This window comes from Cydia pomonella, chromosome 20 (assembly GCF_033807575.1).
Source record: "Cydia pomonella isolate Wapato2018A chromosome 20, ilCydPomo1, whole genome shotgun sequence".
Classification (NCBI taxonomy): Eukaryota; Metazoa; Arthropoda; class Insecta; order Lepidoptera; family Tortricidae; genus Cydia; species Cydia pomonella.
This window is the reverse complement of record NC_084722.1, coordinates 2,091,584-2,117,798: the sequence shown is the minus strand read 5'-3', so window position 1 is coordinate 2,117,798 and position 26,215 is coordinate 2,091,584. Positions and strand designations below refer to the sequence as shown.

At 38.5% G+C, this 26,215-nt stretch overlaps 1 protein-coding gene across 1 annotated transcript in view; it reads left to right on the top strand.

The window, feature by feature from the left end:
* Positions 1–1,111: 1,111 nt before the first annotated feature.
* The window catches only part of LOC133529104 (cholesterol transporter ABCA5-like), a 73,909-nt gene continuing 48,805 nt past the window's right edge, over positions 1,112–26,215 (top strand). The window contains exon 1 of the mRNA XM_061866725.1: positions 1,112–1,310. Coding sequence (XP_061722709.1) covers positions 1,252–1,310 — 59 coding nt within the window. The 5' untranslated portion in view covers positions 1,112–1,251. The remainder of the gene's footprint in view (positions 1,311–26,215) is intronic.

The following is a 26,215-nucleotide window of genomic DNA, read 5'->3' as shown; positions in this document are numbered from 1 at the left end:
TGGTCGAATTTTTCCAAGTATATGCATCTCTTACTGAAGGCTTAGGCGCCCCCTAATAATTAAAATATTTTCTAAAAATAATTTAATTTGTTCTAATACTTTTAATAGTACCGGCTTTGTGTTTATAAATGACCTCACCGAGGGCCAAGCGTCTTTATATCACGCTCACAATTCACAATCAATTACTTATCTCGGCTGTTCTAGTACTCGTATTGTACGATTGTATATTTTTTGATTGGGACAAAGGAGGAAAAGCAAATTGTAACACCAGCAGTATTTTCTCCCGTCCCTATCTCTTACTGGCAGAATACCAGCGATGTGGCTTGCTGCATTATTATGCTGATTCAGCGCCTTTTCTGTGCCACGACACATGGCGTATTAATTAACTAAAAAATGTTTTTTATTAAATTAAGTTTGCATGTTTTTATTTTACACTTTTCTTTTTTGTTTGTTCTGATGCCAATGCCATGTATATTGTGGGTATGAATAAAGAATGTATCTATCTATCTATACTTGCTTGTTACTTATTCAGAGAAATTTGACATTGGGCACTTTCACACTCTCGCTTACTAAGAGCGATATCAGATGTAGGATCCCACATCAGCAACGTCGGGGCGAGGGGTACAGAGGGCCTACCGCGAACCACGTTCGACGTGTTGCCTCCCTGTCACACTTACGTACAAATGTACAAGTGCGACAGAGAGGCAACACGTCGAACGTGGTTCGCGGTAGGCCCTCAGGTGCTAGTAACGGCGCACCGCGCCTAATTCAGCAATACGTGCTGCTGATTGAAGAGCTCAACGAGAATGCGGAGTGCTAGGGTCGGCAACGCGCCTGTAACACCTCTGAAGTTGCCGGTGTCCATAGGCTACGGTGACTGCTTACCATCAGGCAGGCCGTATACTTGTTTGCCACCGACTTGGTATAAAAAAAAAAATAACAATATTTTCCTTCCATATATGTTTCTTAAAAATACTTCAGCACTTATTTGAAAGAATGAATGTGTTACGAGAGTATTAACAGTTTTATTATATAAATACAACAAAACTCTCAATTTCCCACTAACCGCCCGACGCTGGCAACACCATATTAAAATTGGCGCGCGCGCGAATCGCTCCCCAAGTCTTCATCATGGCCGCCGTTCGCACCGCGCGCCTCGCGTCCCAATAACCGTGTTCAAAGTGTCCAAAATATGTTATAGTGCACAACAGTGTCTGTTATTTCGTGTCGAAGTGCCGTCTAGTTCTTTGCATGATTGACCGGCATGGCGGGGACGGCCGGGACTCGCCGGCCAGCACCGAGCAGCTAACGTTAGTAACGATTGATTTTTGTATTTCGAACGTGTTTTTAAATGTTTTTTTAAGTGCCGCATCGTGTAGGGTTTAGGTTTTTGAGCAACATTTTTACACCGTGCTTCATAATTAAATATTTTATGTACTTTTATTTGTAACCATTGAAAATTATTACGTATATTTCATATATATTTATAATAATTGAAACTACGTCATTATCTATAATTTAATATATAAAAAAATACTCTACAGTAACCTAATGATAGTTATTAAAGCCTTTTAAGACTTTGAGGGATCTTATTAATTAATTTACAGAGTAATTGCGTCTAATAGGTTAGTTGGCCATCGCGGCTTTTCACAATTCACATTGAATTTGAGTTTTCATTTAATTAAGTCCGTAGAAGGAAAATTAATATGAAAATAATAAAAAAACATCCTAATTTGTAGTCCTATTTATATAATATGATTTGAAGTTATGCTCTAGATTTTGCTTTGCCTGCGTGGCATGTCTATTCCACATATAACTCGAATACTTAGCGCAATATTTCCGGTATTAAACGTGAAGTAGGTTAAATTATATTCGTATTAACGTATTCGTTTACAAACTGTAATAAGTCTACGGATTTGTTTCCTATAAAACTTCTCCGTTTGTTAATTGGTTAATAATTGTCCCGTTGGTTAAAAGAGAGGTATGGGCACTGTAAATGTCATCTCGCTTTGTGGTAGGGCACAGCACATCGAATGTCATTCCAGATTTAGAGCTGAGCCCAACTGGGAAAGTACCTCCACCTTTCAGAAAACCGCAGCCAAACAACACTAGACCCTACTAATATATATAGTATACCTATAATATAGTATTGGGTTCCTGCCGGTGAGTAAGGTTGCACGAGCTCAACGAATGTGCGGAGTGTTAGGGTCGGCAACGCGCATGTAACTCCTCTGGAGTTGCAGGCGTACATAGGCTACGGAGACTGCTTACCATCGGGCGAGCCGTATGCTTGTTTGCCACCGACGTAGTATAAAAAAATGTAGACTGTCACTCGGACGTCACGGATCGTAAGAACTGGATACCACGCTCGTCAAAGCTGCTAAAATCATCTTTCATATACTTTCCTTCCTACTTTAGGTACTGCTGAGGTGAAAAGTTGTATGTGGTACAAGAGACCAAAGCTTTTTTTTTCATGTCGTGACATTCATGACTTACGACGAGTCCCTAGAACTCCTACCAAAAACAAACTTAGTTTTTTTTTTTACTGCAAGTAGGGGGGAACAACCAATGGTAAATCTTTTTTTTTGATCTACTTACTTACTTCCTTGTCGTAAAAAAACAACAATCAATGTTTCAGGCATTTAGATACTTATTTAGATAAAAAAAAATCGTAAATTAGGGCTTGTGCACAAATCACGCGAGGTTTTTTCGGCTACTTTTTTAAAATTTCACATTAATTTTAAAGTACGGCAAAAACGAAATGTAAATTGGATTTTACATTCAATTTCATGATAAAAAAATAAAACTCAATAAGATTGGAGTGGATATCATACTTGAAATGTAATATTAAAGTCCTTAAATACAACGGCAAATACGAGATGCAATTTGCATCTCTCAAGAGCTCGATGCACGAATGCTTGAAGTGTTGGAAACATATTGATTGTATGAAGGGTTGCCATACGTCAGGATTTACCCTGACATATAATTTTTAGTAACGATAATAATAGACTATATTAAACCTCCCCAATCTTAACATTATCTTGGTCATTAACGGAAGCCCAGAAGTCCCGACTCAAGATTTGCCAGCGAGCAATGGAGCGCAGCATACTAGGATTTCGGAGAACCGATCGAGTTAGGAACACCGAACTGCGCTCCAGAACTGGTATTATAGATGTGGGTGCTAAGGCCGCTAAGCTTAAGTGGGGTTGGGCAGGACACGTCTGCCGTATGCACCCGGATCGGTGGGCCAAATTGGCTACCGAATGGATACCGCAGATTAGCCGGGGCAGAGGCAGACCAAAAAAGAGATGGCGGGATGACCTCGATGCTTTTTGCAGAGACTGGCGGGACCATACTTCAAACCGTGATGAGTGGCGGAAAAAAAGGGGAGGCCTTTGCCCAGCAGTGGGACACAAGATAGGCTATTAAAAAAAAAAATAAAAAAAAAAATTAGAAAGTACTTGTTCGACGTCTAAAAGTTGTTGAAATGCCTTACCTTCGAAGATTTTTGCTGCACCCTTTTTAAACCATCAGTGTCCAGTCCACGTGTACCACTTTACTTTGTTTTATTTTATCAGCTTTTTATTATTTATTGCACATTCAGATTTATTTCAATAGGGAGTATTACTGCAATGTTGCCGCCAGAGTGCAGCACTAGCACCTTTCATAAACCATAGAGTAACTTATACATCATCATCATTCGCTTGCCCTTATCCCATTCATTTGGGGTCGGCGCAGCATGTCTTTTCCTTCCATATATTTCATAGAGTAACTTATACGTACTGTGCCTTAAACTGTTTTTTTGTCAATTTATCACAGATAATAAAATATGATATTGATGCATCAAGGCGGTTTGTTTACAAAGGGCCTTCCGGTAAACGCGAAATTAAGTTATCTGCCTCTTCATCGCTCGAATATGCAAGAGTGAAAGAGAGGTTAGATAACGAAATTTCGTTTTCTTTGCTTTAACTTGCTTTGCGCTCCAGGGCCCCAAGATACAGGCTTAGCATAGTTTGGGTTCCACCAGATATTTCTTATATGGAAAAATTGTTACTGGTAAACAATAAAAAGATTTTGATTTTTTTTTCTTGTTTCGCGGTAGACCCTCAGATCGTGATGGATTGTGGTAGTGGCGCCCCCTACGCAGAGTTTCGCGTAATATTCCCTATTAAAAGGGTCCGCAACAATTTGATCCGATCCACTATCCGCTAGAAGCGATCCATACTGTGTCTAGATCTAATATTTGATGTATCTTAACCCATTCAGCGCTAAACACGACACGTTGTCGTTTTGCCTCTACGCATTTCCTCTACATACCGGGAAACCTATGTTATCGACTACGACGTTCCGCTACGACTGTACCTCAGCGGCGAATATGTTAAACGGCCCGATTCGAAATTAAGATACGTCAAACATTTGTTAAAGATACGATATTCAATACGATAACGATAAGTTCTGGTTTAGATAAGTTCTCATTTAGATATCATTTATATGTCGTATAATTGACAGAAGCAGCTCGATTCGGGCAACCAATGTCACTTTGACGTTAGAAATATCGTAGATGAGATCTTATTGGGATTACAGCGGAATCGAAATAAACGTCAATATTGACATGTCGTTTAGTTATCGGTCTTTTAAAGATCTTTCCAAGATCTTAAACGTGTCTTAATCATTCTTCGAATCTTAAATTTCGAATCGGGCTGTTAGTTCGAATCCGGCCGATAGTAGGTTGTCATGACTTTTTCGTAGCAGTCTACGCCACGCGCGTAGAGGTCTCCCGTTCGTAGCGCCGTAGCGTGACGTCACTAGTTAATTTACTTCGTAGACGAGTTTATGAGTGACAGGCGAAAATGTGGAACAAAGCGGGTAATGAGGCCGTTTTGACTTGGCATAATAGCGCTCGTGACATAACTTTTTATTATTTGAAAATTAGCTAAAATTAGAATATACAAAAGTTACTCATTGTTCTATTAACACAACGTTAAAAAATTACAGTCTTTCTTACGAATTATAACCAACAAAGAGCCGTGGTAGAGACTACCATTTTGTACACTTGGCGTTGAAACTCTAGGTCCATGGGGTCTATGGCTCCAAACTCAACTATAATATTAATTTCGAAACGGTTTAGTAAACTATAATGAAATTGACCAATCACATCTCGCCGCGGTCAAGAGGAGGAAACAAAACGATAGCTCAAATTAATTATTTATTTTTAGGTTGTATAGGTGAAACAATTGCTTCATCCATTGCAAAATCCATAGACTACGAAAACCGCTTACCGTTGCTTGTTAGTCTCCATAGGCTACGGTTGCCAAAATTGAGAAAAAAACTGTCTAAAAATTTAATTTAGCAAGGAGCAAGTACCAGGGCCTCATGAGTTACGAGAAGGTGTCGTTGCCCACCCCACCGGGTCCCGGCGGCCGGGGCGCGTACGAGTATGAAGGTGTCGCGGCTGCTCGCGTATCTTATATTGCTTTGCTGTATACTTTAGATTAGTTTAAAGTATTATTTTTGTTCACTCGTAGAAAAAGTATTGTATACAATAGTGGTATAATCAAGCTTTTCAATCTCGTATCTCACTTAGGCAACTCAGCAAGCTGCGTTGCCTAAACACGGTACTCGAGTGAAAAGCTCTATATTATATCACGATTGTATGAAATACTATTGTATGTGCCTTAGAGCTTAGTTGTCTGAAAATACGTTATATTTGATTTTATAGGAAGAGTGAATTTATTTATTTATTAGGATCACCAACAGAAAATACAATTCTCATAATATAATTTACATACTAAAAGAGCACATTTATAATTGACCCCCCACTTAAAGGCAATCACAGCATGCATTATATAAGTTAAGATTCAGAATAAGAGCTTAATATAAATATAAATGAATAATCTGAGGTTAAAATATTTTGGTTTTTGTTTGGACAGTTTGAACACGACCGCGGCCGGCAAATCGTCCGACTTTATCGCTTGCCGTAAGGACGCCTTGACAGGTTATTCGTAAAAACATACAAGCAAATCTCGTCCTTATGGCAAGCGATAAAGTGGGACGTTTTGCCCGCCGCGATCACATATGTTACCTAGTGATGGCGCGCAGCCAAACTACCGTTGCGCAATTAGGGAACAAATTCTATAACTTTGGCCATTTACCGGTATTTTTTGTATGGGAACTAAAACGGTATTTTTTCGTTCTTTGTTAATTATTCCCTTTCTAATTGGGCAATCTAATAATACGAAGTCGTTATCTAAAAACACAACCGAGTCCTATATTTAGAGTATAAAATAAACCGAAATATATGTTTATTTCAAAGTTTTTCCAAAAAACCGGTTCCGATCCCTGCTTTAGTGATATGTAATAACAATAATACTGTCTGAAAGGTAAGGTCACTTTACAAAAGACTTGTAAATGTAAATATTTCATATATGTCAATGTGGGAAGAATGGCATATTATACACCGTGTAACATGAGGAAATCGAAAGATTTTAACAGTGTATTCCTGATCACATTTAGAGACTAAAATGTCATATAAGCTATTTTTTATATTTTATCTCTGACACTTAGAGACTTATACATCTCTAAAGAATTTTAGTATTTTATGGTTTTATTTTTTTATCATAGTTTTTTTTTGTGTAATTTGACATTTAGAGACAGTATACATCTCTAATAAAGTATTCATTATTTCATAGATTCGATATTTGTAATTGTTTTTTTTTAATTTATTGTTTGTAAAAATGGACATGTAAAAGTGCCCCTGTGGCCTATTTGCTGAATAAATGTTTGATATTGATATTGATACTGGAATTCGCTTAGTTACGGAGTTAATACCAATTAAAAAAATTAAATTAAATTAACATTAAAAATTATTTTTTAGTACCTCTTTTTAAGTAAATCGTTACCTGTGTTAAGAGGTACTGCTCTTTTCTTAGATCAACAAAAATCTTAATTGTAATAAAATCCAATGAAACAATAAATTATTACAAAAATATTATATCTTGAAATAATATTAAACCATGAGTTTGGAATACCTGTGTTTGATATATGTCCTTTCTTTTTCGTATTATTGCGTATATATAATGTGTGTAAGTTTATTCAAATTCAGCAATGTTTAGTAATACGTTTTCGATATTTTGGTAAGTTTTCTTTTTTATCCAGTCCATTATAATTTTTTTGCATTTATTATAAAAATAATTTTGGACCCAGGTACGTACTTAAACTACGTTCACAAGAGAGGTATGGGCATTGTGAATGTCATCTCGCTCTGTGTGGTAGGGCACAGCACAGCGGATGTCATTCCAGATCTAGAGCAGAGCCCAACTGGGGAAGTACCTCCACCTTACAGAAAATCGCAGCCAAATAACACTAGACCCTACTCATAGTGTTGTGTTCCTGCCGGTGAGTAAGGTTGCCAGAGCTTAACGAGGGTGGGAGGGGGTTAGGGTCAGCAACGCGCATGTAACTCCTCTGGAGTTGCAGGCGTACATAGGCTACGGATACTGTTTACCATCAGGCAGGCCGTATGCTTGTTTGCAACCGACGTAGTATTAAAAAAAAAATTCAATTGTATAGTTCAAGGGCAATCGTAAAATGGATAAAAAAGCAAATGTTTTGCCTTCCTTAATATTCGCCGACAGAATCCCGTTTGATCTATAAATAGATCCGTATTTGTGGCCCATTCACGTCTATTAATATCCGTTTACACTTGACGGCGCTGGACTTCGCCCCGCGCGATGTTCGACGACGCTGTTTGACGACAATCTTAAGTAAATAATCTTTTTTCAAACATGCGTAGAAATAATATATCCTCATTACCACATAATAATGATTTACGCTCCGTAGCGAATGAAACGCGACTGTTTCTGAGTGTGAGAGAGAGTACCGTTTCGTTCGCTACGGAGCGAATGATTGGCATCTTCGATTGGCTACGCACGGTACGCACCCAATAGGTTTAAGCATGTCTATGCCGTGATATATTGTTATTAACATTCGTAATAGTAAGCTGCAATATATTAATAATGAGTGCGCTTTAGTGAGGCGCGCCAGCAATAGATTTGCGTACAAGATTGCTCGCCTAGGATAGCAAAATGACTTAGGATGCGTGTCACGCAGCGTTCCGTACATTGAATTTTAAGACTATTATTGCTATCAAGCATATTTTTAGAAAAGCACTTCATGCATCGCCAGGATAGAATTTATCGGATCTGTTTTGGTAAAACGGCCTCACTATGCTCGGCCTTTTATATCACACTTGACCGGCAATTCCCCATTTCCCGGCCTTTGTAGCAAAGCACTTTAACAAAAAACTATTGATAGCAAAAATCAATTTAAAATGTCATCATTTTGTGGTCTTCAGTTGTACTTGAAATGGGTATCCAAAAAATCGTCATGATTCTTTTAAACATTTCTGTAAACGATCTTCGACTGCAGCAAACCAAACATCGTTTAAGTATTTGATTGGAAAGACAAGTGATCGTGAAAATAGTTATAGGTATTTGTAGAATTGACCAACCAATAGGGTTGTTTCCAATTTTTTGAAACGCTTGTATTACGTTCTATATCCACTAAAAGTTGCCCTAAAATTCGATTTTTATACTAAAAACGGCTTTAAATATGTTAAATTAACAAAATATACTTTGACGGATGCTTTCGCGCCCAAAACGCTCTTTGAAAATTGTGTGACGTCACAGTTTACGGTTTGACATATAACTACATACACACGTAGAAGATACGAGCTGTCAACTGACATTTGTCATTTGTTGTTTATCGCCTAACTGTCAACAGTGTCAATCCGAGAGTTGTGACGTCATCAGAATCTTCAATAACGTTTCGAGTTTGGTCACGTGACGTGTGTGAAAAGATATTTTAAATTCAATATTTACAAAAATATGGTCATTACAGGTCCCCTAAAAGTAGTTTAACGTGTTGTTATAACCCAAAAGAATTTATTGGGATACAATTCTGTCTTAAGATTTGTAGATGGAAACAACCCTATTATTCTTATTTATATTTCAGACCATTTGACCTGACCATCTACAAGGAATCCAAAATAAACAAGATAGCTTAAACATTGATATCCCACGTGGACGCTATAAATATATAATATTGAAGCGACAAATTAGTTTTCAACTCGACTTGGAAATGGATTCGAACTTTCAATTTGATTTTATTTCATTTTAACGTCGCTTTTGCATCTCTATCCTACTTATACAATCATACTTTAGTGTGCACGTGTAACGAGTACTTATATCATAATAAACGAATAAAGAATTGAATAGATTAGGTTAACTGGAAGAAATCCCTTAAAGAGATAAGTTCACCCTTGCACTGCCTATCCTGTGCCATATTCATGTTTTGAGATTGGCGTGACTTTTTCGACGACTCAGCGGCGGTGGAGGCGCGCCGGCGTGGCGCGGACCTCTACTTAGGGCCTTGAATTTTGACACATATTTTTGAACTGTTAACTGCCGTAAATCGCCACTAACATAGATTTCTTTTGATATTCAACCTCAAAGCGGATGGAAATGGGCTTCAAAGTGTTGAACGATAGGTATTTACGAGAAAATTAATACCAAATTTGGAGGTTCGAATCCTTCAAGGACTTTGCCTATTCTTTGACATTGAGACGAGTCCTCTCTGTGTTTGTATTCTGTAATACCCTGTTCGTATTTTTAGAGCCAAAGACGGTATTAGCCACACGTCTGTTTGGAAAGGGCAGTATTATTCCAAACGTGTAATACGACCAAGGAACTAGTCAAATCGTAAGATTTTGTATGCATCTCTGTCACTGAGTGATAACGAAATTTCGTTTTTGGATTTTCATGGTAGGCCCTCTTGCAAGAACAAGAACTTGCCGTAGACGCTCGTGCAAACACCGGTTGCAAAATTGTAATGTTAGAAGTGATATGTCAGCTGTCACATCGATTTGACAGTTGACAATGTTGACATTATAAATAAATAAATAAATAATAAATATTATAGGACATTATTACACAAATTGACTAAGTCCCACAGTAAGCTCAATAAGGCTTGTGTTGAGTGTACTTAGACAACGATATATATAATATACCTATAAATATTTATAAATACTTAAATGCATAGAAAACACCCATGACTCAGGAACAAATATCCATGCTCATCACACGAATACATGCCCTTACCAGGATTTGAACCCGGGACCATCGGCTTCATAGGCAGGGTCACTACCCACTAGGCCAGACCGGTCGTCTAACCTATTGTAAGACTGAAAGTCTTGGTTACTTAGTTTACTAACACTCGGTAAGGCACTAGAATACAGCCAAGCAGGTGCCGTTCCACCCACCGTCTACGTGACATCAGGCCTTTTAACATTTTCGACTTAATACCAAAAGAAATAAAGTTTAAATTGCACTGCCCACGATAAAATAACAAATAACAGTACTGAGACTAGACGTCACGGGTGTCATTGACGTTCGTACGCAAGAAATTATACCTACTATAGCGTCATGTGCTTTAGGTAAGTATTTTTATTTAAGAGGCTGTCAATACATAAAGCGCGCACACTCTCTATTTGTATCGGAGTAAATGAGATAGCACTGTCGCATGTTACTGGGCCTGGGCAAGGGAATAATAAGAAAAATATTTAAATAAAAAAAAGTGGATTATTAGTGTAATATTTAATTCGACCACGGTTTAGATATAAATGTTTCGAAATTGTGATTTTAATTGCAGACCCATAAGTCAAAACAATAAAGACATAAAACCGTTTAATTGTGATTTTAAGACCAATCTTTGCAATTATTTTCTATCGAGCCGATTTCGTTCAATCGTGTATCGAGTACGACCACGGTCTTTGAAATATAATTAATATGAACATATATTTTTCATACTTGACTTAAACAAATAGTCTTTCTTAAAAAACTGTTTAAGTAACATCAATTTCAAGGACATTGGGTGTTAACAGCCCCTTAAGAAGGAAATTTTGCGGCGGGCTTGTTAGTTTTATTCAAAAAGAATAAATCTAACGAAATAACGGTAATTTTTCAATGAAAATCCATTTCGGAAGGTAAAGGTTTCCACTAAGTAAATCTTAATAAATCACTTTGATTTTGATGTCGATCGCTTCAGAATAATATATTCTAGATTTATAGGTTTCGCTTTTATGAAATTAAAAACTTTTTTGGCTTTGGAAATTTTGATAAAAAAAACCCCTATTAACCTAGTTTTTCATTGTGACAATAAAACTTTGTGCGTGGAGTCCCTCCGGGCGGGCGGAAGAAGTGAAACTTCGTAATGTGGAGATGAAAATAATGCTCTAAAATACATATGGTTTATATTAAGAGGTAAGTAATACGAAGTTCACCGGGTCATCTAGTAATGAATATTATAAATTAAAATAGAACAACGCACGGTTTTCACGTTCGATCGGAAAATTTTCAATTTTACTCCTCTCGTCAGTTTTCGACACCACCATATGGGACGAAGCTGTACGAAGGTTGCCTTAGCTATGGCTATCCTAGAAGCGAAGTCCTCTTCAGCTCCTCCGGTTTTTGACGCAGGTAGGTAAATTTATCTACTAGAGTGACAGAGAAAGATGTCCGCAAATTGCAAACTTCAGTCGCGTAGGCCCTCGAAACCATGGCGAAGCGCGATTATTTGGCGGTTTCGTGGGAATCTGCCTAACCAGAACGATTAGGTACCGGAATAGGAGACGCAGCAAACAAATTGAAACAAGTCTTGGGAATCGGCAGATTATTGATTATGGTGCAATATTCAGGCGACCTTCATCGAGTCGGCCACGCGCCAAAGCTTTAGCGCCGCCCGGTCTAGGATGCAGGGGGCCTACCGCGATAACCGGTATTCGCAAATTGCGGGGATCTTTCTCTTTTACTCTCACTAAGACGTAATTAAAGTGACAGAGAAAAATACCCGCAATTGACGAACTTCGATTTTTGCGGATAGCCAAGATAGCGTAGAAGACGTGCAACCAGTGACTAGTAGCGTAGATAATCATAAAGACTTGTAACGGGGGCCTTGGCCACCACTGAACGCACCGCTGCTAGAGTCAGACCATGCTAAGTTGGCAACGATTTTATAAGTAAACGTCATATTTCATGTTTGACGTTTGAAATGACGCTGTGAAAATCGCTGCCAACTCAAGGTCTGACTTTACCAACCCCATACAATTGGTTGAAATTTACGGCGGTGGTGTCGCCGTGCGTTTTGCGGCCGGAGTGTGATGGTGATTAACGTATGTACCTATTGGAGTTCAATAAAGAAAACAAACCGTGTGGACAACCATGATTGTATATTATAATAAGTCTATAAGTCCTGTTAGCCCAGCTCTTCGAGGAATCATATTAAACCTTTGATGTTGAGTAGGACCGCGGGGAGGCCTCTCGGGGATCCGAGATGTTTTGCCCTATATGGGGCCACGCCACTGCATTCCAGCACCACGTGAGAGGCTGTTTCTTCTATCTCCATGCATCCTCGGTATAGGGGAATCTAGCTGTGACATCTGTTATAAAAAGATTTTTGTTAGATGTGTGTTTGTTGTTAGTCCATGACCTGTTATGATACTGGTTACCATACACAGTCGGGCCTTCCCTAGTTGAAGGAGCGCCGTTGTGCGTTCCCCGATATTAATGCAATAGAAAATGTAGGCGGTTACTCTTTTTTATATGTCGGTCTTTATTATTTACTATTCTTTGAACAACCTAGGGATCTCTATCTTAGCGAATGTGTTTTCATAAGATTCTCGATGGAATTTGGCATGTCTCCAAACAAAACCAAGGATTGGAGTCCGAAAGGCTTTGTTTTCAAACCATTAACTTCCTAACCTTGTTTGTATAAAATACGGTAACATAACCAGGTCAAACACAACACTGTGTTCCCATCTTTCCTGTAGACATATCCAAAAGTTAAGGGCTATAATAGTTTTACTAGGGGGCCAAGTTGTTGTTTAACCGCTCGTGCTAAATGATACCCGAGCAAGCGAAAGATTCCGAAATTGAATCACGATCGTAGCGAGTACTTTGAGAAGTAGAATCTTGAGCGTTGCAATGGGTTTCAAAGCACGAGGGTTAAACAAACTTGGCCTTTCACCGCACCAACGCGAGGAAAATACTAACTATGAACCACCAAAAAAATCAAACCAAATCAAATCCAAATTAACGTAATAAAAAGCGGCCAAATACGAGTCGGACTCGCCCATGAAGGGTTCCGTACCATTTATGACGTATTAAAAAAACTACTTACTAGATCTCGTTCAAATCAATTTTCGGTGGAAGTTTGCATGGTAATGTATACCTATCATATATTTTTTTTAGATTTTTCATGCTGTTATTTTAGAAGTTACAGGGGGGGTGGGGGACACATTTTTTCACTTTGGAAGTGTCTCTCGCGCAAAATATTCAGTTTAGAAAAAAATGTTATTAGAAACCTAAATATCATTTTTAAAGACCTATCCATAGATACCCCACACGTATGGGTTTGATGATTTTTTTTAACAGACGGACATGACGAATCTTTAAGGGTTCTTTTTTTTGCCATTTGGCTACGGAACCCTAAAAATTACCCTTTGACGCTCAGTCAAAGTTTCAAGGCCACGTCGATTGGCGTCGATCGATAGACAAAGTTCAACGATTGGAATTTGAGTGTAATAAGGGCTTTGAACCGAATAGGGAATGATTTTACTTTTTGCTAGCTATTTTTCTTTTGCGAATTAACTTGATACGTGCCTATTGGAATTAGGTAGATAAATGATAAACTTTTTTTAAATAGGGTGAAGACTGTATCGTTTATTATAAATACAACTTCACTTAGCCGTTTGTGTTTTATTAGTGCTTTAATAAGGTACACATTTCTCTCTGGGAGCTCGTAAAGCATATGGTTTAGACATAATTTACCCAATCCGCCTGAGTAACAATAACGATTTCGGACAATTACTACAAAAAAAAATTACGGATTGCGAACAAGACTACATTACACAAAAAAAATCGTACTATGTGTAATCGTACACATGATTTGTAAAGCGAAACCGAAAATTGTTTTAGTTTTAAAAAAAGTTTAGGATCTGTGCAATGTGGTAATTTAAGCACAACATTTACACATACAAGTTCGTACAGCAAAAGAACAATATCGATTCGATGGATTTTTACAAAATAAATTAAAAAAAGAAAAAAGTTGAAGAATCCTGTCAGTGCATATTCAATAATGCCCCGAGCCCTGTCTTCCGTCAGAATTATTGTCACCGATGAAGTGTCTAATTAATTTATTTTTTATTACTGGTATGCTATAATTATATTTAGTTTATCACGGTAGATTTATTTAACTTTTAAATAATCACTTTCAGAACCCCTAGTGTAAATTTATTCGATATTGTGACGTGACGTACGCGTTTGCGTTAAGTCTCATTTTGTATGGGATTTAGAAACAGCGCGCCAAACGGGACGTTTTCGAAACTTAAAATCCCATACAAAATGAGACTTAACTCAAACGCGTACGTCACGTTTCGCTATCGAATAAATGTACACTAGGGGTAAAATACCCAGCTAGGTATATGCTTCTTAATAGGTATTACAAGAAGCCAGCCCAATACCCCATAACTGGAAAGCAATGAAGCATATTCTTAAGGTCGCGGCACACCTCCGCGCCGCGGCGGCGGCGAATGCAATAATAGTATGCAACGAAGGTTGTGTGATTAGGGTGTTTTTACGACGGAATACACAGACATGTGTTTAAGTAGACCACGCAAGGGGCATTCAACGAATATGTCTGCCGTGCCGCGTTGCGGCGGAGGGTCGTATGTTAGTGCTAGTCCTTGCGTGCGTCCTTCTGCGTTGGTGCGACTGTCGCGAACTAATTAGCTGCTACTTCCAACAGTTTTATTTCTATTGTGTGTAACTTTAACTTACCCTCATATCTAACGATAAGAAAAGTCATGTTATATTAATATTAAATAGTTATAATAATTACACATTAATGTAAACAACGACAAGGGGAATACTGATCCACCGTGATACAGTTTTTACTAGTACGGGGATCAGATGACGCTTAGGTACTCAATGTTTCATTGCATTTACCTTAAAACTTGTGTACAAATTATTTACAATGGTAAGTTCATCTTGTATCATTTATTACTTGTTTTATTATTATTTTTTTATTTTTTTTATGTCTACCGTTGTCCCGTACAAACTTTGATTTTTTTTCTGTGACAAAACATCAAAAATGCTTAGAAAAATAATCGTCGCCCTAAAATAGAAAATTACATTTTGATACACGAAATAACTGTGTTTGTACGGGCGGTAATGGAATGAACTGAAATAAAAAAGGTTGACTGGTAGAGAATGCCTCTTGGTATTAAGTTCGCCTTTTGTACTATAAGGTTTTCTTTTGTGCAATAAAGATTAAATAAATAAATATATCTTCGGCATATATGTCTGTGGCAAAAGTAGGGTTGTTCTATAATTCATGCACCGGGAATACCCGTTATGATAGTCAATAACAAGTAAAACTAGGTCCTATGTGAGGTCAATGGCAGTTTCTATACTGCCATAACTATTATTCAATCAGCCCCCCTCTTTCGCACCGGCAGTGCCCTTCTTTTTTGTACTTTCGGCAAGTTCCGCCATGGCAGAGTATCGAATTCGGACTTAGCATCACTTTATGGGTAGGTAACCATTGTGCATTTCATCGCGGTATAAATTAGGTACAAAATTTAGTTTCTATTTTATAATAGCGCTATAGTAAATTTATCCCCCATTTTTTCCTTCTAAGATAATAATTTCCTTTCCCGGTACTAAAACCAACCATCTCTATAGCAAATTTCGTCGAAATCGGTCTTGCGGTGCACGCGTCAATAAGATTCACTTGCTGACACCACGTCGAACTTCTGACCTCATCTCAAATAAAAAGTTAAATGTTGTTATAAAATCTGCTGTAATACAGCTGAGCCTAGGCCTCTCTTCGTGTACGCAACTTATCCCGGTCCCGGGCTAGTCTCATCCAGAAGTGTCCCGCGATTTTTCGAATGTCGTCCACCCAACGAGCCAACGGACGCCAGGAAGTTATATAACTTGGTATATATTTGACGTTCACCCCCCATAACACTAATAGTAAATTATGAGCCAATTGTATTAGTTAAGCTAATGAGGGTGATAGAATTTGCATAATTGGATGGAGGGCGTGCTTAGGTCAGTGTTTTGCTAGAATATATTATGATTAGATGCCAATATTCTTGATGGCTTTAATTATTATAATAACTTTAAACAAAACAAGCAACTACTTCACAATAATCTTCCTGCCTCTTTATTAACTACTCCCTGCGTCGCAGTCGCACAGCTAAACCACAGTATAAGGAAGGTGTCTTTTAGACCCAATAGCACAGAATAAGTAATAGTACTATCGTACAGAAAATAAACTTCCTACAAAACTGAAGTTTGACAGTGATTCAGGGACGAATCATGCTGTTCCTTTCTAATGTATGGCACTTGCCCTATCGGCTATTTAGGGTTGTCATTCAAGTCGTTCATTAAGTATCTTACCTGTGGTTGTGCACGCAAAGGGACGTCAAGTTGTGCCAACTCTTATAATTGCTCGGAGCAAAAATGGAGCTGAGAATGCCCGAATGCTGCAATTTCTCCCTCCAGCCAGTAGTCCACCTTCGAACATTTTCTAATTTCGTTCTAAATTCAAAATCTCGGACGCATTTGCTCGCCGGCGACGGTCCGCCTGGGCGCGCTCATGGGCATGCTTAAATCTGTCTTGTCGTCACGTGTTTTAACCCGAGATCCGGGAGCCTACCGCGAAAACCGAAATTCGCAAATTGTGTGAATCTTTCTCTTTTACTCTAAGACGTAATTAGAGTGACAGAGAAAATGCCCGCAATTGACGAATTTCTATTTTCAGGGTTATAACCCCGCTCATTTTTTGTTTGAAGTTGGACTACACAGTATAGATCGATGTACACACTGGCTAAACTGTGTGAAATGAACTGTCGCCAGCGGCATTTCCGGACCGATACGCACTCAAACCTTCAAGAAAAGAGCGTACTTCCGTATACAGGTAATGGCTTACCATCAGCCGATTTGTTTTCGCATTTGCCTTCGATATCACAAAAAAAATGGTTTAAAAACTCATAATTTTATTTTATACATAGTCCTGATCAGCAGTTTCACAGTGATGTAACGAAAGCTACTAAAAGTGCAATTTTAAGTGGATTAACTTCGATTCTGGGTCAAATCGGGGTGTGATTTCTGGCAACGCCCATTAGATTACGAGGGGTTGCCACGAAGTGACGAAGTGGAAACATAAGTAAAGGCAGGGTGGACGACGAAACTGTGATAATATGCCGATTTCCTTGTATTTATCTACGCGTGACACGCGCACATTCATAATAGCAAACATTAATTGTTTAAGATGCGTAAAAATAAAGACAATTTCGTGCTTCGAATTTGACAGGTAAACAAGATGGCGCTGCACAGCTCCATACTTGCGGTATCTCTGATTGTCAAAAGTTGACGTTTGACAATTCAGTGACCGCAAAACATATGGCGGAGTACAGCGCCATCTGTTTTGGATGTCAAAATAAGGAGCATTTTTTCTTAGACTTTACCTCTCGGCTCTCTATTACTAAATAAATAAATATTATAGGACATTATTACACAAATTGTCTAAGTCCCACAGTAAGCTCAATAAGGCGATATATATAATATATAAATATTTATAAATACTTAAATACATAGAAAACACCCATGACTCAGTAACAAATATCCATGCTCATCACACAAATACATGCCCTTACCAGGATTTGAACCCGGGACCATCAGCTTCATCAGCCTAGGCCTATTCGAGTTTTTACAATGAAGCCGGGCGGAGCGGTATTTTAGCACCGACTTTTTTTTTGACGGAGTGGGAATGCCCTTTTGCACCGTCCCCCAGCCGCAGAAAGCTCTTTCGTGGGGGAGGGGGGCTCGCTCTTTTGCCCCTCTCCTGGCGAATGGGGGGAGAACTTGTAGAGCACCGACTACACCGTCTCTACTGATCGAGCGCGACGTGTAACTTTATCTATCTTCATCCAAGCTCGCGCCCCCCTATTCATTGATTGTGCGCGGTGTAATTTACCCTTAATCGAAAAACATCGATGTCGTAAAACCAATACCCTGATCACACAATATAAATGTTACCTTTTAATTAACTCGCTTTACGACGTACTGAGACGTCAGAGCATAGATGGCCTCCAATAGATTCTGTGTTAGAGAGACTACACTAGTGTCTCTCGAGCGTCAGCGTATAGTCAACTCTATGGCTACTGCGCGACGCAACGTTGGCGCAACTGCGTAGGTAGCAGTACCATTTTCTTTAGCGCTGACGGTGACGTTCGTGCATCGCATGCGGCTCTTGGAAGTTACAATTGCAGCTCTTTCAGCCGCACAAAAAATCCTTGCGAGTTCTTAGACACGAAAACAGCACTTGTGGCTCTTTGAGCTACATATTATTGCAGATATTTGCTGTTTGGTCCTTTTTCTAAAAAGTTTACCGACATCTTGTGTAGGGTCTCTTTTAAGGTGACATTCGGATGACGAATACAACAGCGTCACTGTTGCGGCAATACTGCTGAAGCGTTGACGCGGGCATTGCTGTCACTGTCGATCTCCTTAGTAAAATGAGAGACGTTCGTTGCTGTAAATGCCGCGATCAGAACCTTCAATCTTTTATTCATTTTATCAAGAAAATTGACAGTTTAGCTGCAGTTGCCATATCAATATAACCCTTTACAGTACACCACGAGCCGCATCATAAATTTCTATCGGGAGAAAACTCATTTTCCCACCGGCTAGCCCATTTTGAGATAATTTCTCATTCTATCCTGCGTTCTATTGTAAATGATACATTTACTCACATTAGGTCCGGGAATAGACTTCCGACACTTCGTTTTCGATGATGAGTGATCGGTGATCACGTGATGATTAAGTGTTACCCTTCTCGCTCCGGACCTAGGGGGGGGGGGGGGGCTAAAATACCTAGAATACTTGAGAAATCTAATCATATCACTTCACTCCGTCAATAACGCCTAGGTTCTTAGCTACTCTGGAGAGATTTGGAACTATTATTTATAGCTGACTGACAGCTGGACACTTTTGCAACAATTCTACCTAAGGAGTTTCTGTTCCTTGCCTCTACCAAAAACAAAAGCCAAACAAAAAAAAGTATCGGGATGTCAGATGTCACGAAAAGTTAACTTGGCTATTCCGTGAATCATTATTTCAATTGAGCTCTGGCTTGTTTTCGAACTTTTACGACGCTCTATACACTGGTAGCTTGAATAACATGGCTCGCCCTTTATGCGCCCTCTATCGGGCGTATGATTTGCGTCTCGGCAATCAAGTTTGAAGGCCGAGGCCGTGACGCGCCCTGCAGCCCTGGACTTTGTTTTTCTGCCTTGCTCCGCCTACATTTCGTCAGATTTACTACCTGGAAGGGGAAGCGTTGAATGTTTGATAATTGCGATTCATTTAGATTTTCATAGCACTTGAATTAACCTACTATTCTGTCATTACAGTTAAATAGTTGTCGTTTTAAACCTATTAACGGCGATGGAATATTATCCTGCCTTGGACTTATTTTTTTTTTATGGAGGATAGGCAGGCGTTTGACCACGATCACACCTGATGGTAAGTGATGATGCGGTCTACGGTGGAGCACGCTTACCTATGAGATACCTATTTACTCTAGCCTTGAAGAGATTCAGATTGTACTCATACGGAAACAAGGGCAGGGCATTCCACTCCTTGGCAGTTCGCATAAGGAATGTTTAAGCGAAACGCTTCGTGCGTATTTGTGGAATACCTACCATGAAGCGATGCCGAAGTCCCTGGTAGTCCGATGGTGAAATGGGGACGGAGGAATAAGGTTGTGCAATTCCTCAGCACACTCTCCGAAATGTATCCTATAAAAGATGCCTGCTTTTCTCCGCCTAAATTTCGTCAGATTTACTTTACTATGAGATTGGATAGGAAAGCGTGAACGTGACCTATTGTGTCATTAATTTGAGGTTTTCACAGACTTGAACGTATTTACTATCCTGTCAATAGAGTTAAGGACTTAGTTGATCGTTTTTAAACCTTTTAACAGCAACGGAATATATATAGATGATGCTCTAAGTATATTTTTGAGTAACGTACTCAATAAGATGGCTGTTGAGGGTCATAATATCTATATATTTGAGGATAACGAATGACCCAACCTAGACCGGTCTGGCCTGGGCCGAGGCGTCCAACACGTCATTTTATATGACTCCTGATTGGTGATCCATAGAAAACGACGCGCCGGAAGCTCCGACCCGGCACCGGCCCGGTCTAGCGTCAGTCACCCTTATGCTGGTGAATTTTGCAGAAAATGATACCAGATTAAATGCTCTATTTCCCTGACGAGCTTTTATGCATAAATTTGTATTGAATAATTCTCAATTTGAGAATATTGTGTTTTATATTAATATTGAATAATTATTTATTAACAATGTCTATAATTTTTGTCGGATTCTTCTGTCTGATAAATCTTTTATTGTTCGATATTCATTTTTTATTGGTTTATAAATTAGACTTGATTATATTTGTATTACATCTTTGAATCTATTACATTAAAATAACTTGACATTAGAATTTTTTTTAATACAAATATGACATATATTTATTGTAAAAGAAAACACAAATGAAAGAATGTTTTACATTTTTTTTTATTACGAAAAGGTAAGCATTTGACCACAATCTCACCTGATGGAAAGTGCCGATGCAGTCTAGGATGGAACATGCTTACCTAAAAGATGTCTATTCACTCTCGATTTAAAAAGGCATATAGGAAACTATAGGTCTATACTCGTATCATAAGAAATTCTAGCTGTAGATTATTTACTTATATGTTTTATAAGACTGTTTCTAAATAATTTAATTTAAAAAAAAAAAACAATAATAGCACATTAGAATTAAGATTTAACATGTAAATGATTTGGTGACTTTACTGTAAGTTTATTAAGTGTCTAAATACATGAATTGAACAGTATGACAACGATGTCTGTCTCCCAATCGCGCGGTGTTAAAACTTGTCAATTATTTCATCACGTGGATAACGATCGATGAAGAAGGTCACGCGGCCGAAACTGAAGTGTTCGGATCAGATTAGGAAGCCGTTGTATATTACGTGCTTTATCGATGACGAGGGTCGAGCCGACAAATCTGGGTGTTTGAAAACATGAAATGTGATGGCTACCTATTTGATTGATGATATAACGTTTATAGGTAAGTGTATTTCAATAGATATGAGTAAATTGAAGAATAAGGATGCTGTCTTTAAATTATAAATAAATAAATATGAATTTGAACCCGGGACCATCGGCTTCGTAGGCAGGGTCACTACCCACTAGGCCAGTTAGGACAATTATCTGTGGATATAAGTGTAATAAGAGTTTTGAATTTTTGAATTCAAAGTGCACAGACTGGGGAGACTTTGCCCCCTAAAATCCCTAAATTAAAAAGTTGTATAAAATTTAAAAATCAAAATATTGTAATGATTGGTTCCTTTTGGGACAGTTATTTTTGCATTTATTGGTAATTATGGTTTTATGATTTAATTTTCTTTCTTTCTTGTCGGTCCCATATTGGGATACCCTCATAAAATTTAGGATATTTAATGTTCATACGCACATTGTAATGTCTACTTGGAAAATAAACTATATTTAGGTATCTCTGTCCTTATTTTTGGTGGCCATGTCGCCCCAGTGTCCGCTACTGTTATTAAAATAACCTTAGACAATTTTAAATTACTTATAGGATCAATTCTGGTTTCCTAAATAGCATGTAAACTTTAAAAAATGTCCAAAAACAAATGTAAAGAAATGTACTTATAATTCCCCAAACTCTTCAAATGTAAAGTGCTCGTGTCCGATTAGGAAGCCGTCTAGTTCGATGACGAGCTCGACACGTGACGAGGGTTGAGCCGATTATACGCGATGAGCCTTTAATTCGGAGAACATTGGTGTTACACACTAAAGGATGACGCACATTTACGTCCCAGCCCGACATGTACGAGAATATAACCTGACTTGCGGCCCGCTTCGAAGAATGATTAAGACACGATTCGCTCTCTCTCACAATTGAATGCGCTCTTGACATTAGCACCGGAGTGCGACTTGATTGCGTGGCGATGGGCGGCTGTGAGAAGGGAATGCCTGAGATTCTGTGAGATGATGGATGCTAAGCCCTCAACTGTTGTTGTGTAGTTTTACGCTGTTAATTTATATAATTTCATGACGTATTGGTTGCGACTGTAATGTTATGGAAATATGTTTGAAATAAATAAATAAATTGTCCAAATTATCGTACCGATGAAAAAAAAAATCGTACGCCTATAAAAAAGGCACTACTCCAAAAATTTTATGCAAAATACTCCTACATGTCCAACTCAAAGAAAACGCAATTTTCGTCTAAATTGTGCAAAAATCAAAAAAGGTGCTGATTGTAGCCTATTTCTGAAGGAAACTATATCGTATTTTGGTTCTAAAACTCGACTTTTTGAGTGGCATCGTACATTTGCGTACGATAATGCTCTTTGGAGCCCAAATTATCGTACGTGTACGATAATTATCGTACGCCTGGCAACACTGCATTGTAGTGGTACGAGCGATAGTGTAGTGTTCTACACAGCGTGTAGCCTACGTGCTATTACGTTCCGTAGCGAACGAAACGCAAAAGTCATTGTCGCACCAATATGGAAGAGTGATAGAGAGAGCTGACTACTCTATGGAGCGTTAACGATTGGCACGTTGGCTAAGCAGTCGGGTTAGTGTATATCGTTGAATATTATTTTTGAAATAAAACTGTCAAGCAACTTTGTTATTATGTGCATAGTTGCATACGTGCCGAGCAACATTCATCTCATTCACGAGCATTTATCTGTCATTCTTTCTGTACATATTTGACGATAAGTTCGTTAAACAGACACGTGTGACATATTTGCTAAACATTTCATTGTTCTTGAGTGCAATTGCAAATAATAATTAACTATCTAGAATTAACTGCGTAATATTATCTTTTACCGCGATAGTTATCAATGTTGCTCAGGAACTAAAACTACGTAGGACTACATAGTACAGTACTATAGGGACCGTGCTCTGCCATCTTGTGGCCTGAATCGGAACCATAAACATGCACATGTACACGTCACGTGTTTTCTTGTGCATAGTAGGTTCTGCCATCTTGTGGGCTACATCGGAACAATAAACATCACATTTACGCCTCGCGCCAAAAATCTGACGGCTCCTGTGCTGCCTCCTACAGTTCATGCACGCTCCCTATGGGACCATAGTGTTGAATAGTATGGGAGTCGTAGCCAGATCTTGAACATGTCATGATGTGGCAATCATTTCATGAATCGTTTCGTGACTCATATCATGAAGTTATCAATTCTGTAAAGACATTTCGTGAAATGATCAAATTCTATGCGCCCGATATTAAAAATAAATAAATAATCCGATTACATAGATTTATTTGATGACTAACTGCTTAGTTGAGACGACGCATTGTAAATTTTGCCGTAAGGTATCTTGATTTATTCCAGCAATTACAAAACTGATGAATGTATTGTTTGGTGAACTAGTTATTCATGGCATAGACTTCATTTTTGTAGTTGACCTTACACAATTGGTTAACTTTTAGAGCAGAGAAAATCGTATCAAAGATGCCTCTTTTGAAACAAATATCCGGGACCGATACAAGCCTCTAAATTTTCCATTTAGTCTAAACACACACTTCAATTCTGTAGTTGTTATTTTTCCATTCGTTCTTGTTATTTTCACCTTAGACGGTAAAACCCGTTTTGCCGCACACGACTTTATAGAATAAGCTAGCGCCAAAAAACATCACTACGTGCGAAGTATCGGGATGTGCGCGGATTTCGGGAAGCATGCAAGCAAGCAAGCGCGGCATTTTTAGATTTTATTGTTTAACGATGCATCACCCTTAAATAAGTACTTATCCAAGAGAGTGAACAGACAAATGGCACAGAAAAAATCCTATTTAGCTCAGTCTGCTTCCAATCTGAATTTACAACACGTCGTCTAAGCAAATGCATGTTTTAAAGACTAAAGACCTAAACGCCTAGATCTTAGACTAGAACTTACACTAAAGTCCTTTCGGGGCAAAATGTCGCGGCAAGGGCAGACTCCCCGGCGGCGGGGGTTGGCATTTATCCCAGAGAATCTAGGTTACCCGGGCACAATGGAAGGAACAACCGGTTAAAAGCCGTCTGGTGTAAGAAAAACTAGTTCTGAAAAATATTTATTTTAAAAACTTTAGATATATGCAGGCATATCTCCGAAAGAAAGTCGTGGTAATATTTCCGCCATCCGTTGACAGATATGTGAATCGGTTGCAGAGAGAATCTATTAACGCCTCGTTTATTAAATCGGTAGTTTTAACCCACATGCATGCAAGAGTCGATCGTTAATACCCAATGTGTGTTAATGTGTGTGACTCATAGGTAAGCGTGCTCCACCGTAGACCGCATCATCACTTATCATCAGGTGTGATCGTGGCCAAGCGCCTGCCTATCCTCCATAAAAAAAACTACAAGATTAAACCTTTGCCGTATTCGGGGAGAAACAAGAGACACACTGGTTAATACAAAGGAACTAGCTTTGCGTATCTCCTATGAATATATACTCAAAGTTAAGGGGTTTTGTGGTTGATTCCTTGTCCACTTTATGTAGTCCCTGACAGCCAGCGTAGGGTTTTTTAATATTTTTTTATTTAATAGTTATTTACTTTTCTGTCAGAGTATTTACACTTGGTAATCATTTTATATCTCGCACCATGGGGCTTGCACATAAAGTAGCCAATCAGGAAAACTCGTCACGTATCCAACGCAATCACTCCATACCAGTATGATTGACAGATTAATACAGATAACTGGTACTAATGAGCTGGGTTGAACAATGGAAATTCAATAGGTACTAGACCCTACTCATAGTGCCGTGTATCTGCCGGTGATTAAGGTTGGCAGAGCTCAACGAGGGTGCGGAGTATAATTCTAATTTACTACAGCGCATCGAAATGAATCTTATAGTTGAGTGGGAGCCCATACATGACAAGTCCGCAATTATAGTTTGGTAAACAAAATCTTAATTCAACCATTACAGTCTACGAGTAGAAATATATATATATATATATATATAAATGTGCTAAAGGGCCTGAACACCGCTATATATCATCAAACATCGTCATAAAGACATTTCTCATCAGCTGCTGTGTGCCAGATTTACAACAAAAACCTTTTTATTCCAAAACAATATAGAACCATAGAAATTTCGTGGCACATAAGTCCTTCTTCCACTAAAACACAGATAATATAACCAACAACAAAACGTCTTATTATTTTTTTATAAGTAATATTCATATGCCGTTATTCTAATGAAGACAGTATAGGGAAATGGAATCGCGCCAAAAATGGACGCTTTTGTGGCCTTCACCTCGGAGATTATGATCGCGATGATAGAAAACGGTGACGGTGTGTTTAATAAAAACAAATGAAGTACGGGACTGTTTAGTTAAACGGCCTAATTCGAATAATGCTTAGAAAACGTCACAGCGATACGATACTGATCTCATCATCATCATCATCATCTTTCTAGTTAGTACACGACAGTGTACGGTGATTTTACTAGCTCTTGTAAAGCGATAGCTGGACTTTACAAGTAGCTCGTGGACTACCGGCCGTTGACTCCAAAATGGTGGTTAAACGCGTTTCAAGATTAATTCTCCATTCTTTGCACACTACCACATTACTTTACTGCATAATAAACTATCGATGTTATACTTTAAGGGCCTGTCTCAAATGATGATGATAAAGTCCTCAATAACTTGCCACTTATCTGACGAATAAAGTCATCGTTGGCGTTTCACAACCTTCAAATAAGCTTAACTGGTAGATAAATAAAGTGCAAAGTTATGCAGGAAGTTTTATCTGACAATTAATTTATTAGTTAATTACCTATCCAATACTTTGGACATTATGAAACAGGCCCTAAACAATATTTACCTAATGAAAAAAACACAAAGGAATCACGAGGCTAACTATCAAGATGTCGCTCGAACTGGAAGTCCAACTACAGGAAGCCTACCGCGAAAATAGAAGTTCGTCAATTGCGGGCATTTTTCTCTGTCACTCTAATTACGTCTTAGCGAGAGTA